The 19133-nt window shown below is 42.6% G+C and overlaps 1 protein-coding gene across 1 annotated transcript in view; it reads left to right on the top strand.

The window, feature by feature from the left end:
• Positions 1-6611: 6611 nt before the first annotated feature.
• The window catches only part of LOC139389867 (protein Niban 2-like), a 47063-nt gene continuing 34541 nt past the window's right edge, over positions 6612-19133 (top strand). The window contains exon 1 of the mRNA XM_071136861.1: positions 6612-6907. Within this exon, the coding sequence (XP_070992962.1) occupies positions 6853-6907 (55 nt within the window). The 5' untranslated portion in view covers positions 6612-6852. The remainder of the gene's footprint in view (positions 6908-19133) is intronic.

Raw genomic sequence — 19133 nt, 5'->3', positions numbered from 1 at the left:
TACATTCCTATGGAAAATATGTACTTTATAATCCCATACACACCCTAAAAGTATTTGGAATACTCAGGAAGGACAGCAATATTGGCCAATTCACACCCATATCAATATAACACATTGTCATCCCTACTGCCTCCGATCTGGCTGACTCACTAAACACAAATACCATGTTTGAAAATTATGTCTTGAGTTTTGGAGTGATCCCTTTTTCTGTCTGTAAATTTAAAAGCAAGAACATTTTGCCATCTGGTTTGCTTAATATAAAGAATTTGATGTTTATCATGTATTTTTACTGAAGTATGACAATTGAGTACTTTTTTTTCACCACTGCACTTAAGTACATTTAAAACCAGATACTTGAATACTCTTACTCAAGTAATGTTTCACTGGCTGACTTTTATTTGAGTCATTTTGTATTAAGGTAGGTATATTTACTTTTACTCAAGTATGACAATTGTGTACTTTTTCCACCACTGATGGAACAGCTAATTGGGCAGATTGGTTGCCACACAAGACTGTTTTGCGTGGCTGCTTCCTTGTAGCATTTTAGCTAAGCAGGTTAGAAAGGTTATGATAATTAACATGGGAGGTTAGGAGAATTAATGAGGCAGGTTAGGAGAATTAACGAGGCAGGTTAGGAGAATTAATGAGGCAGGTTAGGAGAATTAACGAGGCAGGTTAGGATAACAATTCTTTTTTTTACCCCTTTACCCAATTGGTAGCAGTTACAGTCTGTCTCATCGCTGCAACTCTCGTACGGACTCGCGAGAAGTGAAGGTCGAGAGCCATGCGTCCTCCGAAACACAACCCAACCTAGCCGCTCTGCTGCTTGACACAACGCACATCCAACCCGGGAGCCAGCCGCACCAATGTGTCGGAGGAAACACTGTACACCTGGCGACCTGGTCAGTGTGCGCTGCGCCCGGCCTGACACAGGAGTTGCTAGTGCACGATGAGACAAGGATATCCCTGCCGGCCAAACCCTCCCTAACCCGAACGACGCTGGGCCAATTGTGCGTCGCCCCATGGACCTCCCGGTCGCGGCTGGCTGCGACAGAACCTGGGCTCGAACCCAGAATCTCTGGTGGCACAGCTATCACTGTGATGCAGTGCCTTAGACCACTGCGAGGTTAGGATAATTAACTTAGGCAGGTTAGGATCATTAACGTGGCAAGTTAGGATCATTAATCTTAGGGATCCGATCCCGTTAGCGGGATCAAAAATCGACAACATCCGGTGAAGTTGGAGACGCCAAATTCAAATTACAAAATAGTAATAAGAAACATTCATGAACATACAAGTGTCCTACATCATTTAAAAGCTGAACTTCTTGTTAATCCAACCGCGTTGTCAGATTTCAAGTCCTTTACGACAAAAGCATACCATGCGATTATCTGAGGACAGCACCCCACATCAAAATACTTTTTCAAACCAGCACAGGCGTCACAAAAATCACAAATAGTGATTAAATAAATCACTTACCTTTCAAGGATCTTCCTCTGTTTGCAATCCCAAGGGTCCCAGATACACAATGTATGGTCGTTTTGTTTGATAAAGTCCTTCTTTAGATCCAAGAAAGTCTGTTTAGTTGGCGCCATTGATTTCAGTAATCCACTCGTTCAACATGCATACAAACAAATCAAATGTTCGCCAAACAAGTCAAACGATGTTTCAAATTAATCCTCAGGTACTCTAATATCTAAATAAATGATCAAATTTAAGACAGAGAATATTATGTTCAATAGGGAAGATAAATAATGAAGAGACTACTTTTCTAATAAGGGACACCTTGGAAAAACTACCTGCTCATTTTTCAAGAAACAAGCCTGAAACCCTTTCTAAAGACTGTTGACATCTAGTGGAAGCCATAGGAACTGCAATCTGGGTCCTTGTTATTTGTATATCCCATAGGCTAGCATTGAAATGGCCTGTGACCTCAAAAAACACATTTCCGGATGGATTTTTCTCTGGTTTTCGCCTGCCATATCAGTTATGTTATACTCACAGACATTATTTTAATAGTTTTAGAAACTTCAGAGTGTTTTCTATCCAATGTTACCAATTATATGCATAGCTTCTGAGCCTGAGTACTTTGGGCACATCAGTCATCTGAACTTCCGAACACTGCCCCCAAGCCCTGTGGCAGGTTAGGAGAATTAACATGGGAGGTTAGGAGAACTAACGCGTTAATGATCCTAACCTGCCGTCCCCAGACAACCCCCCAGGTAAAGAAGCTGGATGGGGAGGTCCTGGGATGGCATGGTTACATGTGGTCTGCAGTTATGAGGCAGGTTGGACATACTGCCAAATTCTCATTGGAGGCAGTTTATGTTAGAGAAATGAACATTCAATTCTCTGGCAAAAGCTCTGGTGAACATTTCTTTCGTCAGCATACCAATTGCGAGCTCCCTCAAAACGTGCGACATCTGTGGCATTGTGTTGTGTGACAAACTGCACATTTTATAGTGGCCTTTTATGGTCCCCAACACAAGGTGCACCTGTGTAATGATCATGCTGTTTAATCAGCTTCTTGAAATGCCACACCTATCAGGTGGTTGGATAATCTTGGCAAATGAGAAATGCTCATTAAACAGGGATGTTAACAAATATAGGCACAAACTTTTCTGGGATATTTTATTTTCAGCTCATGAAACATGGGACCAACACTTTACATGTTGTGTTTATATTTTTGTTCAGTGTACATATAAAAAGCGTGAATAGATACCATACATGGATACAATTAAAATACATTGTATAGGCCTGCAAACACTGAGTTACAATGGATAGAAAAAACACAATCACAGGAATGGCTTCAGATCAAACTCTAGGTTGAGACTGAAGGGAGCGAGGGTGTTTAAATTAAAGGATGGCAGGTTTGGAGAACTAACCTAGCTGGTTCAGAGAATGATGTTAAGGTTAGGAAAAGAGTTAGGCTTAGATAAAATGCTACAAGGACGCAGCAAGCATCCACGCAAAACGGTCTTGAGTGGCAACCAATCCGCCCAATTAGATGTTAGGTTTCCATACACCCACTTTGTGATGATCCTCCCACTTGTTTCGCAATGCACACTTTCAAACTCACTCCACCTATCTATCCACTTATCCATAACTCCCATTGAAAAATATTGAAACAGCATCCTTCCTCCCTACCTTATTTGAAAAAGGCCCACGCTAATTTTGTGAAGACCTGAAAAGTAGGTACATCTCATCTGTATATGCCCTGTTTATCAAAGTGCTGGAAAAAGTTGTCAATAATCAACTGACTGGCTTTCTTGATGTCTATAGTGTTCTCTCTGGTATGCAATCTGGTTCTGCTCAGGTTATGGATATGTCACTGCAACCTTAAAGGTCCTCAATGATGTCACCATTGCCCTTGATTCTAAGCAATGTTGTGCTGCTATTTTTATTGACTTGTCCAAAGCTTTTGATACGGTAGACCATTCCATTCTTGTCGGCCCGCTAAGGAGTATGGGTGTCTCTGAGGGGTCTTTGGCCTGGTTTGCTAACTATCTCTCTCAAAGAGTGCAGTTTATAAAGTCAGAAAATCTGCTGTATCAGCCTATGCCTGTCACCAAGGGAGTACCCCAAGGCTTCATCCTAGGCCCCACGCTCTTCTCAATTTACATCAACAACGTATATGCAGATGATGCAGTCTTATAATCAGCCTGCCCCTCCCCAGATTTTGTGTTAAATGCTCTACAACAAAGTTTTCTTAGTGTCCTACAATCTTTCTCTACCCTTAACCTTGTTCTGAACACCTCCAAAACAAAGATTGTGTTGTTTGGTATGAATGCCCCTCTCCCCAGAGGTGTGATTACTACCTCTGAGGGTTTAGAGCTTGAGGTAGTCACCTCCTACAAGTACTTGGGAGTATGGCTAGATGGTACACTGTCCTTCTCTCAGCACATATCAAAGCTGCAGGCTAAAGTTAAATCTAGACTTGTTTTCCTCTATCGTAATCGCTCCTCTTTCACCCTAGCTGCCAAACCAACCCTGATTCAGATGACCATCCTACCCATGCTAGATTACGGAGACAATATTTATAGATTGGCAGGTAAGGATGCTTTCGAACGGCTAGATGTTCTTCAACATTCGGCCATCAGATTTGCCACCAATGGGACACATCACTGTACTGTATACTCCTCTGTAAACTGTTCATCTCTGTATACTCGTCGCAAGACCCACTGGTTGATGCTTATAAATAAAACAATCTTAGGCCTCACTCCACCATATCTGAGATATCTACTGCAGCTCTCATCCTCCACATACAACACCCGTTCTGACAGTCACATTCTGTTTAAGGTCCACAAAGCACACACATCCCTGGGTCGCTCGTCTTTTCAGTTCGCTGCAGCTAACAACTGGAACGAGCTGCAACAAACACTCTAACTGGAAAGTTTTATCTTAATCTCTTCATTCAAAGACTCAATCATGGACACTCTTACTGACAGTTGTGGCTGCTTTGCGTGATATATTGTTGTCTCTACCTTCTTGCCCTTTGTGCTGTTGTCTGTGTCCAGTAATGTTTGTACCATGTTTTGTGTTGCTACCATGTTGTGTTGCTACCATGTTGTTGTCATGTTGTGTTTCTACCATGCTGTGTTGTCATGTGTTGCTGCCTTGGTATGTTGTTGTCTTAGCTCTCTATTTGTGTAGTGTTGTCTCTCTTGTTATGATGTTTGTTTTATATAACTATAAATATATATATAGTTGTGTGTTTTATATAACTATATATATAGTTATTTTTGTAATCCCGTCCCCGCAGGAGGCCTTTTGCCTTTTGGTAGGCCGTCATTGTAAATAAGAATGTATTATTAACTGACTTGCCTAGTTAAATAAAAATAAATAAAAAGTATATAAACTACAGTGTTGAGTGTGTGCTTATATATGTCCTATTTCAAGTAGGCAATTATACGCATGTGTGAATTGTAAATGTGTTTTTTTTGTATATCCCATATCCCCCTGCAGGAAATTCTATTAAACTATCCCGAGAACCTGGGTAGGCGTGTTTTGCAGCGGGTGAACGTTGATCGCATTTGTTTTGGAACTGAGCTGCCTCCCGGGCGTGAGCCATGTGCACTATTCAAACCCATAGCGAAGTTGTCTCAAAACAACATCGACGTAATTAAGCACGTGGAGTTATGTAGCAGTCTGTGTTTTAACATGAAAAATGTATTGGTTTTGATAAACACGCTTTATATGCTTTCTCAATGAAAACAAGTTAGACAATTCAAACAGCCTATATTTAATGGAAAAGATAACCAATCGGCTATTTGGCAGGCTAACTCCAAAAATGTCGCGGTTCAAAACAAATAGAAACTCGGAAATCTGACTTCCGAGTGTTCACGACAACTAGAAACACGGAAAAAACGAGCTCCGACCTAGAAAAAATGTTTTAAACTGTTATCGAACTCGGAATTCCAAGTCGGGACGTCGGGCCTCTTTCTAAAACTCCCACTTTTCGACCTGAAGACCACTGACGTCATAATTTGACCTCTTATTTGTTCGAGTTCCCAGTTGTCTTAAAAGCACAATTTCCCTGACTGAAAAGACTGAGCCGAGAGTTGAGGACCAATGAAATCATACCCCCCCCCCCTCTTGCAAAGATTGCGTCATCACCCCTTTCATTTGAAGGTGACTGATTAAATTTTGTATTAATCAAATGTTTGTTTTTGTATTTAAAAAAGTGTAGGATTAATGTTAATTACACATTTAGTAATGAATTTCACACAATGTAACACTTTTGTAAGAGGCTCAGCATAATCGAATCCACCCATTATCAACGCCTAATATGGAGCATTCACGTTAAGTGCCTTGCTCAAGGGCACATCAACCGCTTGATCACCTTGTCGGCTCGGGGATTCGAACTACCGACCTTTTCGTTAGTGGCCCAATCTAACCGATAGGCTAAATTTGGGGTCATTTCTAATGTAGCATAAGCACGGCAGTTTGGTTTATAGTTCAAACGCAGTTTAATTTCATTCAATCACTTTAAATATCGTAACATCATTATTATTAACTCTTTAGGCTCCCTCCTCCATCTAGAAATTCTGGAATACGCGCGATGCAAAGGTAAACAGATCATTGCGCGATCTCTTGACGCGCCCTTGATATTAACGAATTGGCTTTATCAGTCAGTTCTGTCGAAGCCACACCTTTGCTTGCTTAAAGAAATGAGACTGAGGGAGTTTGATTAAGTGTAGTAGGCTTTTCTCGTAACTTGAACAGGAAAAATCTGCGAGGGAGGAGCGCATTTCAAATCGAACAATAGCGTATGCTACAAGGCAGAAAGATGCATCGTTCTGAAATATACATCTCTTTTCCAAAAATATAGGCCTATGTTTGCATTTTTAAACTAGTTTTAATTGGAAAGGCAGATCAAGCCATTTTATCTAAATAAAAAAACTTCCGCATGTGAAAACAGAATCCTACCAATGATTTGCATAATGTTATACTGACGTTACTCATTAATCCACGTGCTTAACTTTAGCCATCACGCCCAGGAGGAAGCACAGTTCCAAAACGAATGGAATCAACGCTAACCCGGTTCACCCGGGGCATTAATCAAATCCCCTCACTGGCATATGAACTCACATTGAGGGTGTGTCTCCCTTACTCTCTCAATGCGAAATAATAGACTGCAGCCTTGTGCTCAACTCAACTCTGCTCTTCCCCGCTCGTACTCCAATCTCACTAATCACGTTATGTTGGCGGTTTAGCTAAGGGTGCGAAGGAGGCACCAGAGTTCAAAGTTGTTGCTGTGTTAATTTGTTTCTGTGTTGGTAGATGTGTGTGTTCTATTTGCCTTTGTAAAGAACGGGAGAGTTGTCATTGGATTACGTTGTATTTGTCGCTATGGGAGACGTGATTTCGAGCCACCTGGATGAGGGCAAACGGGAGATCATTACAGGTGAGTGGGTGGGTTGGGATTACACACCCTGATGCGTTACTGTGGTAAAAGCGAGATTGCATTTTGTCGCTGTGGGAGACGTGATTTCGAGCCACCTGTTTGAGGGCAAGCAGGAGATCCTTACAGGTGAGTGGGTGGGTTGGGATTTTGTCAATGTTTGCCTTTAACACAGTAACGCATCTCTCTCTGTGTGTGTGTAGGCGACGGATCATAAATGGGTGAATAAGAACTGTGAAACTAAACAGTAGCCTAAAACGTCAATGTTGCTAACAATTTAATGTAGCACTGAAGGGAAACACTGTAGTTCCCTGGGGTGCCCGCATGAAGAGCCAGAGGTAGCCTACACCACGTTCGTTTCTGTCATCTAGGAAGTAATTCCATCCATTCAATTTCCAGTCCAGTTTCCACAATGTAGTATTACCACATATAGCCTATTCCTAGTCCTGAACAGAACATGATTTGGGTAAAACACAGAGGCGTGGCTTAGGAGGGGGAAAGTTGTTACTTTTTTCCCAAAACATTTTTGTTGTATTTGTCACGTTTTGTAAACAACAGGTGTGGACTAACAGTTATAGCATTACGTGCCCTTCCCAACAATGCAGAGAGAGACGAAATGGAGAAATAATAGAAAAGTAAAACATGTAACAATAACTTGGCTATATACAAAGGGTACCAGTACTGAGTGGATGTGCAGGGGTATGAGGTAATAACATGGCTATATACAAAGGATACCAGTACTGAGTGGATGTGCAGGGGTATGAGGTAATAACATGGCTATATACAAAGGGTACCAGTACTGAGTGGATGTGCAGGGGTATGAGGTAATAAAATAACATGGCTATATACAAAGGGTACCAGTACTGAGTGGATGTGCAGGGGTATGAGGTAATAACATGGCTATATACAAAGGGTACCAGTACTGAGTGGATGTGCAGGGGTATGAGGTAATAAAATAACATGGCTATATACAAAGGGTACCAGTACTGAGTGGATGTGCAGGGGTATGAGGTAATAACATGGCTATATACAAAGAGTACCAGTACTGAGTGGATGTGCAGGGGTATGAGGTAATAACATGGCTATATACAAAGGATACCAGTACTGAGTGGATGTGCAGGGGTATGAGGTAATAACATGGCTATATACAAAGGGTACCAGTACTGAGTGGATGTGCAGGGGTATGAGGTAATAAAATAACATGGCTATATACAAAGGGTACCAGTACTGAGTGGATGTGCAGGGGTATGAGGTAATAACATGGCTATATACAAAGGGTACCAGTACTGAGTGGATGTGCAGGGGTATGAGGTAATAAAATAACATGGCTATATACAAAGGGTACCAGTACTGAGTGGATGTGCAGGGGTATGAGGTAATAAAATAACATGGCTATATACAAAGGGTACCAGTACTGAGTGGATGTGCAGGGGTATGAGGTAATAAAATAACATGGCTATATACAAAGGGTACCAGTACTGAGTGGATGTGCAGGGGTATGAGGTAATAACATGGCTATATACAAAGTGTACCAGTACTGAGTGGATGTGCAGGGGTATGAGGTAATAACATGGCTATATACAAAGGGTACCAGTACTGAGTGGATGTGCAGGGGTATGAGGTAATAACATGGCTATATACAAAGGGTACCAGTACTGAGTTGATGTGCAGGGTTACATGGTAAAAACGTGGCTATATACAAGGGCTACCAGTACTGAGTTGATGTGCAGGGGTATTGTGTAATTGAGGTAGATATGTACATATAACTTGGGATAAAGTGACAATGATAAACCGTAGCAACAGTGTATTTGATGAGTCAAACAAGTTAGTGCAGATAGCTATTGGTTAACTATTTAACTAACTATTTAGCAGTCTTGTGGTTTAAGGTAGAAGCTGTTCAGTGTCCTGTTGGTTCCAGACTTGGTGCATCGGTACTGAATGCCATTCGGTAGCAGAGATAACGGCTGGAGTCTCTGACTATTTTTAGGGCCTTCCTATGACACTGCCTGGTATAGAGGTCCTGGATGGCAGGGAGCTCTGCCCCAGTGATGTACTGGGCCGTACGCACTACCCCCTGTAACGCCTTGTGGTCGGATGCCAAGCAGTTGCCGTACCAAGTGGTGATGCAGCCAGTCAGGATGCGCTCAATGGTGCAGCTGTAGAACTTTTTCAGAATCTGATTGCCCATGACAAATCTTTTCATTCTCCTGAGGGGGAAGAGATGTTATGACTGTGTTGGTGTGTGTGTGGACCATGATGGATCCTTAGTGAGGTGGACACTGAGGAACTTGAAGACCTGCTCTACTTTTATTTTTTTATTTTTTTTGAGACTGTAAATGAATTGTTCTTTAGCTGTGTGAAAACCATAGGCCAGGATGAGCATACGAACTGAGTTTTATCTGACTGTCTGATTAGGCTCTTGTGCAGCAGCCTGTATGACAGTTTCATGGATGTGCCTGTAGAAACGTGTCCAGTCTGGCAGCTGAGAGGATGGGCCTTGATCATAGTGGAGTAAGACTTCGGGATTTAGGAGGGTGTGGTGGGCTATATGAGTGAATGTACGCTCCCAACATTGACGTTCAGTATCAATGATTAGCTTACCACCTCAATGCTTATGTTTTTCATTGAGTATTTAAAGCATCTTCAACAGAAGATGAACCTCACTGGTTTCAGGCACAGAGCATTTTACTGTCCGGTATCAAAATCGGTTCCAGCGTTCCCGTTCTATGGACATTTTCATAAGAAAAGCTGCAGACAATATAAATCAATATGAAGAACTACCAGTGAAAACCTGAAGGATGGGAAAACCTTTGACTGAAGATGAAAGTCTTCCCCTATACCTTGATCAGGGAAGCATCTGAGGGAGTGGTCCTTGCAGATAAGAGGGAAACCAGGCAGCAATGTTGTAGGATTTGGAGTGATACTTTTAATGTCTTGGCCAGCCAATCTAGAGACTTGTGTATCATAAGTGGAATTGCAGGAATGCATGAAAAAACGCATGTGTGCCTGTGACTGGGGAAACTCTGACTGGGCCTTGGGAAACTCTGACCTTGGGCTGCATGTAGTCTCCTAGGCTCTAGGGTACTGGGTGTCAAAGGCCTGAAGACGCCAAGGTATTCTTTCAAGCCCTGAAGTGTTCATTATGTGCCGTGTGTGTGTCTCCTGTCCTCTCTCTCTCTCTCTCCATGGCCTTGTTCAAGACTGAATGTCATGACTATTGTTGTCTTCAGTAATCTCTCGAAAGAGGTCACCACTAACCATTCCTTTCCTGTTTTAGATTGTGTTCACTTTGTTTAGTTGGTGGCATGTTCAAGAGTATGTCCTTGTAAGTAACTTGTGAATTACTGGTCAGTGGGTGTGGGCTGGAATACCAGAAATGCTAATGTGCAATGTTTCCTTGTGGCAGAAAGAGGCAGCGTTGTTGTCGGGTTTCACTGTGGGGAGTGGTGGGCTGCGAAAAGGGAGGTTTTGCGTGGCCTGGCGAGGCGGGGCACTTCTCACTTCTCACTCACTCACTCACCAACCCACACCCTTTTGAGGACAGAGGTCTGTTTGAAAGAACAGGTAGCAGAAACACCCATGGGTTAGCTATTATCTCACTGGCAACATGGTCCAACACATCTAGGCTAATCCCGTTAGGGCCCATTTACCCTGTTTATGCCATTACACACATTAAATCAAACATTAAAACACACTCTCCCTCTGCTTTTGATGGCAGCAGGGTGTAAGTGTGTGAGTCAGTCTATGGGACTATCCCATTGGAATATTTTTCTAAAGCTCTGTGGTGCCCTGAGAAAGATGTGATTATATTTGTCTGTGCAAGACAAAAGAGTTAAACAAATGTTTACTTGAATTCAATATTTCCCCACAGTTCGCTACATTACCGGTCAAAAGTTTTTGGAACACCTACTCATTCAAGGGTTTTTCTTTATTTTTACTATTTTCTATGTTGTAGAGTGATAGTGAAGACATCAAAACTATGAATAACATTAACTTAATTCTAATACATCAATAAAATCAATTTAGCTTCAAATAAATAATGCAAAAACAAAGTGTTGGAGAAGAAAGTAAAAGTGCAATATGTGCCATGTAAGAAAGCTAATGTTTAAGTTCCTTGCTCAGAACATGAGAACATATGGTGGTTCCTTTTAACATGAGTCTTCAATATTCCCAGGTAAGAAGTTTTAGGTTGTAGTTATTATAGGAATTATAGGACTATTTATCTCTATACTATTTGTATTTCATATACCTTTGACTATTGGATGTTCTTATAGGCACTTATGTATTGCCAGTGTAACAGTATAGCTTCCATCCCTCTCCTCGCCGCTACCTGGGCCAGAACCAGGAACACATCGACAACAGCCACCCTCGAAGCAGTGTTACCCATGCAGAGCAAGGGGAACAACCATTCCAAGTGTCAGAGCGAGTGATGTTTGAAACGCTATTAGCGCGCACCCTGCTAACTAGCTAGCCATTTCACATCGGTTACACCAGCCTAATCTCGGGAGTTGATAGGCTTGAAGTCATAAACAGTGCGAAGCTTGAAGCATTGCGAAGAGCTGCTGGCCAAACGCACGAAAGTGCTGTTTGAATGAATGCTTACGAGCCTGCTGATGCCTACCATCGCTCAGTCAGACTGCTCTATCAAATCATAGACTTAATTATAACTTAATAACACACAGAAATACGAGCCTTAGGTCATTAATATGGTAGAATCCGGAAACTATAATTTCCAAAACCAAAACGTTCCGTATTTTATCTAACGGGTGGCATCCCTAAGTCTAAATATTGCTGTTACATTGCACAACCTTCAATGTTATGTCATAATTACGTAAAATTCTGGCAAATTAGTTTGCAATGAGCCAGGTGGCCCAAACTGCTGCATATACCTTGACTCTGCATGCAATGAACGCAAGAGAAGTGACACAATTTCACCTGGTTAATATTACCTGCTAACCTTTCTTTTAGCTAAATATGTAGGTTTAAAATATATACTTCTGTGTATTGATTTTAAGAAAGGAATTGATGTTTATGGTTAGGTACATGTTGGAGCAACGACAGTCCGTTTTTGCGAATGCGCACCGCATAGATTATATGCAAAGCAGGACAAGCTAGATAAACTAGTAATATCATCAACCATGTGTAGTTATAACTAGTGATTATGATTGTTTTTTATAAGTTTAATGTTAGCTAGCAACTTACCTTGGCTTCTTACTGCATTCGCGTAACAGGCAGGCTCCTCGTGAAGCAGGTGGTTAGAGTTGGACTAGTTAACCGTAAGGTTGCAAGATTGAATCCCTGAGCTGACAAGGTAAAAATCTGTTCTGCCCCTGAACAAGACAGTTAACCCACCGTTCCTAGGCCGTCATTGAAAATAGGAATGTGTTCTTAACTGACTTGCCTAGTTAAATAAAGTTGTAAAAAAACAATCAAATAAAAAAATCGGCGTCCAAAAATACAGATTTCCGATTTATTATGAAAACTTGAAATTGGCGCTAATTAATCGGCCATTCCGATTAATCGGCCGACCTCTAGTCCATATTATGTTATGAACAGCTCAAATAAACAAAGAAAAATGATAGTCCATAATTACTTTAAGACATGAAACATTTCAAGAACTTTTGAAAGTGTATTCAAGTGCAGTCGCAAAAATTAGTCCTTTGGTCTGGTGTCCAAATTTGCCGTTTTTGGTTCCAACCACTGTCTTTGTGAGACGGGGTGTGGGTGAATGGATGATCTCCGCATGTGTATTTCCCACCGTAAAGCATGAAGGTGTTATGGTGTGGTGGTACTTTGCTGGTGACACTGTCTGTAATTTATTTAGTATTCAAGGCACACTTAACCAGCATGGCTACCACAGCATTCTGCAGCGATATGCCATTCCATCTGGTTTGGGCTTAGTGGGACTATCGTTTGTTTTTCAACAGCACAATGACCCAACACACCGCCAGGCTGTGTAAGGGCTGTTTGACCAAAGAGAGTGGAGTGCTGCATCAAGGCAAAGGGTGGCAATTTAAAGAATTTCAAATATAACACATTTTGATATGTTTAACTTTTTTGCTTACTATATGATTCCATATGTTATTTCATAGTTTTGATATCTGTACTATCATTCTAAAATGTAGAAAATGCAAAAAAAAATAAGAAACCCTTAAATGAGTAGGTGTTCTAAAACTTTTGACAGGTAGTGTGTATAATTTTTCAACATGCACTTAACTAAAGAAGTTGGTGGATTTTATGTAAGTCTGTGGTTGCTAAAGATTTGTTCTGGTCTTAAGCAGTGTGGTGTGTTTTGTGTGTGTGTGTGTGTGTATATAGGGAATAGAGTGCCTTTTGAGAACAGCCTTCTCCAGTGAGGCATTGGAACAGGACAGGATGGTATGCAGAAACCCTTCTGTTACCCAGACTCAGCACTGTTGAGGCCCCCAAGACAATTATCCTAGGCTGGGACATGACAACACTTCAAATGAATGAACACCACAACACAGCGTCAGCTAGACTCACAGTAACGCAGCTTTAGCTCTATTCGGACAGGATACGTTTTACTGGGGGATACTCTTGATGATACTTAACCTGTGTGAATAGTTATCCCTGTGTTTTGAGGGATATTACAGTTGAACAGGTGCTGCGCTCAGTTTGGGTAAGAACAAATTGATGCTTAAAACAAAGTGCTATGCACAAAGCCTATAGATGAACGATCTGTTCTGTAATATATCAACCTTCCTAGTGCCATTCTTCTATTTTAAAAGATGAGGTGGACGATATCGTGTCAATGAATTGATACATTGACAAATGTCAGTTAATTAAATATCTGCGTAGGTTAGTTTACGGTTCTTATTGATATGCATTATTATTTGGACTTTCTCCAAACTGAAGGCCATTAGGCCAATATTAGGATGTCCCTAGACATATTAAATATCTTCCCACCTAGAAGAGCCTCCAGGCTTCCGTCATAATGGTCAATTGTGAATGCGGAAAAAAACTAATGACGGGCAGTTCGGTAAAACGAATCCCGTCGGAATCGCCTTCTGGAAAAACAGACATACTGCGGTAATAATTACATAACAGACGTTCTATAGCAATACTAGTGTCCTGTGCAGATGGCGCTTCAGATACTCACCCGTCTCTTCAGCTCTTCTATCAGTTCTTCTCCTTCAAAGTGGATGTAAGGGAACATAAAGGAGGCTAATAGGGCGCTGACCTATTGACCCCGATGTTACTGCTTGACAGCGGTGTAGAGATCAACCTTGTACTATACTATACACACAACATTGACCTGGACTTCCTACCTAAAACAGGAATTAATGTATCCCCATCAACTCCCTATAGTAGCCAGGCTGTACACTTGCACAGAAGGATGGATGCTCTTCAGTCTGTGCACTAAAGCATATTGTATCTGACTGAATTATGTGTGATTTGAATTAGGGCCCTCTTGATCCACTTTAATTGGTATTTTGTTCCTCCTGATTGGGTTAGTCGCCGGTCCTGTATAATGCCGCTACAGAACCATATACTGGCCCTCTTTATATCAAACGCATTATAGCGATGTATGCCGACACGTGTATGTCACTGTTTTAACTCGAGCCCATTTACTCAGTGTATATACAATAGAAGTAGAAGACCGTACATTTAGAAGTAATCCTTTTTCTATCGCTCTACCATCTACATCAGTGAGTAATGATGACAGAGTACACCCATGGATGTCCTGCACTGCTTCTGGTAGACACGGGATTATCTGGGTCTGATGACTCATCTCCTGTCAAACGGCTTGCGTCTCCAGTATAGAGAGTTACTTTTGACCAGAGCCCATGGGGGGGGGGGAGGGGAGAGAGGAGTGTATATAATATTGCGGTATTATTTTTGAAACGATGTTATAGCAATTATTTGTTGTTGATAAGCAGCGTTATCTAGTGCTAGTCGGCTGTACCTGCACCAGAACTCTGGCATTTTTCATCCTATAACTTGTTCTACAACTTTTCTTTACAATTTACAGCAAAACATGTTTTCAGTACTTTTTTATTTCCCTGACCGAAACTCATTTTTCATGCTCTCTCTCTGCAGCAGACATAGTGAGCAATACGTTTGGGACATCAAATTGCAATAAATATAGAATCAAGAGAATTGCAGTAAATATTGTATCGGCATCTAATTATCGTGAGGTCCCTGGCAATTCCCCTCCCTACTATATAGTGCAATATAAAGGCGATAGGGTGTCATTTTTGGACACGGGCCTGGATCGAGTGTTTTTGTGCGTGCTCTTTCAGCTCATTTTGTTCTTCCATGTCTTCCCTCTGTTCTTGAGAGCCGTTGCTGTCTTCCCCCACATGGCCCCTCATGCCCAGTCAGCACCTCCTTCCCTGCCTTCCTCCCCCTCACCACTCTGACAGAGAGACACTCCATCAGCCCACAGTCCTAACTAAATGAAGAAAGAACCCTCACCCATCTGAACCCCCAACCCATCTGAACATCATGTTTCCCCCACTCATGCTCCAGACCTCTAGGACACAGTGGAGTTGGGGATTATGAGACCGGTCTTGTCAACTTTGAGGCCCATGATACTGTATGCCAGTTTTCACAGAACATGAGAATGGAACGTTTATTTTCCATTTTTGATTCTGCTGAAGTTTGGGAACAGCGTCAACAGACACAAGGTCGGAGAGTTGGCTGCTTCGTCAGAGAAGTTCTCAGTTGAACCAGACGTTCCTTCACAGAACATGCGTTACAGGGAAGTTTATTCAAGTGTAGCCTGAAAGGCAGCTGAGGCCAGTTGAACAGGGACTGTGTTATCTGCCAGTTCAGCTTCTTCATGCTGTCTACTAAGCATAATGGACTGAGATGAATACATGTTTTTCTTTGCTCAAGAGGTCCATTGGTTCCTGTCACCATGTGATCATGCCTCACTTCATAACAACAGAGTAACTCAAAGGACAGTGTTGGGAGTATGTCAGCTGTGTCATGCTGCCAAACCAACCACTTACACCTCACTGTGAATCTCTGTAGTGTTTATCAAGTCTGCCAAAGTCACACAGAGTGCTCTTTGTGTTACCTTGTTACAATCATAATAGTCGGGATGAACACTGCCTGTCTGTTCGTCTGATTTCATCAGGATATCTATTCTTGTGTCATGTTTGAGATGAGTGGCACGTCTGTGTGACTCAATCAAGTGACGTACAAACACATATCTTGTGGTTTGTACTCCTCAGGCCTGTCACAAGCTCTCAAAAGTGACTATTTTCCATTCAATTTGATTGTCACACTGTCAGTGAGTGAAGGGTTTGCTCGGCCAACATTGAGACCCAGACCCCCTCTCTCTCTCCTAGCTCCCTGGTTAAGCTTTTCATCAGGAACAGTTCAAACATCGCTAACCCTTTAATGGGACCTTAACCATTGAACTCATTTCCAGGTTTTGTTCCGTTAGTGGCACTGTGATGAAGACACTGGTCTTACTCTTTCCTCCCTGACTGAGCTTTCTTATTAAGGTTACATTCCACAGACACTTCCTTCCAAGTCGGCCAGCTGGCCCACCACTGCCAAGACATTCCTCAGAATTTCATCTTATTTCTGTCCAATATTACCACCTCTGGATATTCAACCCTCACAGATCACTCAATGCTTAATTGAACAACATTTAGTAACTTGTCTGTTTTATTCTTAGACTTAATTTTACTGCAGGAAAGTTGGTGCATTAGACTCGCTACATAAAGGAGGTGAACTACGTGAGACTGAATAGCTGTCACAAACACAGATGATGCAGAATCTGTGGGATAGTTGAGTTCAGGGAAATTCAATAGTAACGGAAATACGCTGAGACTCATTTCATTTTTTTTCTCACTTAAAATGTATGCCAATCAAAGACCATTGATTTTCAAAGTTAAACAAACCATACAACTCCATGCACAAGGACTACCTTTAACAATGTACACAGCATTTGACAAAAACGCACTTATTAGAAGAACACCCTAGATGCAAAGAACCCCCCCCCCCCCCCCCACCCCACCAGAAATCAAAGCCTTTGCTTATTCCACATTTTTAGGATAGAAAATGGTTGAACAATTTAAATATGCCTCAAGTCATTTTTTTAATGTTTATTTTCATTTGATGTGCTAGGATTGAACTTTGCTTGTTGGTGCTCATGGGTCCTTTCAGATGGAAATGACCTTGAGATACCATATGTCTGGTGACTGGATGGATTTGGGCTACCTGGGAGTGGTGCAGCAATGCGCAGTTTTGTACTCTGTTGTCAGTCAGAATGTTTGTTCAGGATGGTTTGTGAGTCACTACACTAACAGTGATGCAGCTATGAATGGCTGCCCTAAACGTCTCTGCTAGATCCACTCTTGAGGCAGTGGGAGCACAAAGGATGGACTGAAAGTGGAATGTAAGAGTTGTAGATGTTATGGAAGGTCTATGTTTCAAGGCCATGGGGAGTGGCTCATGGTGGACTGTACTGTTCTCCTGTCTCTCCTACATGTTAATAATAGTGGACAACCCACGTTGGTGATCTGCCGCCTGTTATCCCTCCCCATGACTTAGTTCCTTAGCATAATTCTTTAGTCCAGTTTATAGAAATGAAATCAGCCATTAGATCCATTGAGTGATTGTTTCTTTGGTCCTATGACTCAAGTCCCCCCAGACTCTTTGACTGACTGACTGCCTTATGGATTTACCAGAGGCTTCAATTACGGTCTTTAGAAAGCTAATCTGATCCGAGGCTATCTCTCATCATTTTTTCCCCCAACCACCTCTACTCTCTTCCAGTAAAATAAACATTTCATAACTGCAATGCAGAACAGATGGGATCAGAGGAAGATGATCTCTGCTCCAGTTATAATTACAATTGTCCAACATTAGAATATTTCCTGTAGAAGTGCTGTATGAAAAATACATTTTGAAATTCTAGTTTGACGTTTGTACTGTAGATCACTGACCTATTCACCCTTGTTTGTAAGCACACTGGTATACTGAATAATTCTATCTCCACAGAGTGTAGATAAGGATGGTTTGCAGCTGTGTCCTGAAGGGTTATGGGTTGGTTTATGTGGTATTAGAATATGATTGGTCCACAGAGCAGTAGATGGGAGGACCCAAGCCGTGGTTTGCGTCCCAAATGGCACCCTGTTCCCTATATACTGCACTATGTTGACCAGAGTAAAAGTAGTGCGCTATTAAGGGAATAGAGTGCCATCTGGAACACAGGTGCTGTTCTGTCCCCTACGCCTGGCCTGGTTCCAGCTATCCCTCCTGACTCTCTCTCTCTGGAAGAGGGTGAACCCCTGAGCCTGAGTCTCCCTCTACCCTGCCAGCAGACCATTCCTCCCTACGCTACGTTTACAGTCTCCCTCTACCCTGCCAGCAGACCATTCCTCCCTACGCTACGTTTACAGTCTCCCTCTACCCTGCCAGCAGACCATTCCTCCCTACGCTACGTTTACAGTCTCCCTCTACCCTGCCAGCAGACCATTCCTCCCTACGCTACGCTACGTTTACAGTCTCCCTCTACCCTGCCAGCAGGCCATTCCTCCCTACGCTACGCTACGTTTACAGTCTCCCTCTACTCTGCCAGCAGGCCATTCCTCCCTACGCTACGTTTACAGTCTCCCTCTACCCTGCCAGCAGGCCATTCCTCCCTACGCTATGTTTACAGTCTCCCTCTACCCTGCCAGCAGGCCATTCCTCCCTACGCTATGTTTACAGTCTCCCTCTACCCTGCCAGCAGGCCATTCCTCCCTACGCTACGTTTACAGTCTCCCTCTACCCTGCCAGCAGACCATTCCTCCCTACGCTACGTTTACAGTCTCCCTCTACCCTGCCAGCAGGCCATTCCTCCCCACGCTACGTTTACAGTCTCCCTCTGCCCTGCCAGCAGACCATTCCTCCCTACGCTACGCTACGTTTACAGTCTCCCTCTACTCTGCCAGCAGGCCATTCCTCCCTACGCTACGCTACGTTTACAGTCTCCCTCTACTCTGCCAGCAGACCATTCCTCCCTACGCTACGTTTAGTCTCCCTCTACTCTGCCAGCAGGCCATTCCTCCCTACCCTACGCTACGTTTACAGTCTCCCTCTACCCTGTCAGCAGACCATTCCTCCCTACGCTACGCTACATTTACAGTCTCCCTCTACCCTGCCAGCAGACCATTCCTCCCTACGCTACGTTTAGTCTCCCTCTACCCTGCCAGCAGACCATTCCTCCCTACGCTACGCTACGTTTACAGTCTCCCTCTACCCT

Source organism: Oncorhynchus clarkii, chromosome 30, assembly GCF_045791955.1.
Source record: "Oncorhynchus clarkii lewisi isolate Uvic-CL-2024 chromosome 30, UVic_Ocla_1.0, whole genome shotgun sequence".
In the NCBI taxonomy this organism is placed as follows: Eukaryota; Metazoa; Chordata; class Actinopteri; order Salmoniformes; family Salmonidae; genus Oncorhynchus; species Oncorhynchus clarkii.
Note: the sequence above shows the minus strand (reverse complement) of the source record. Positions and strands in the feature narration are given on the sequence as shown.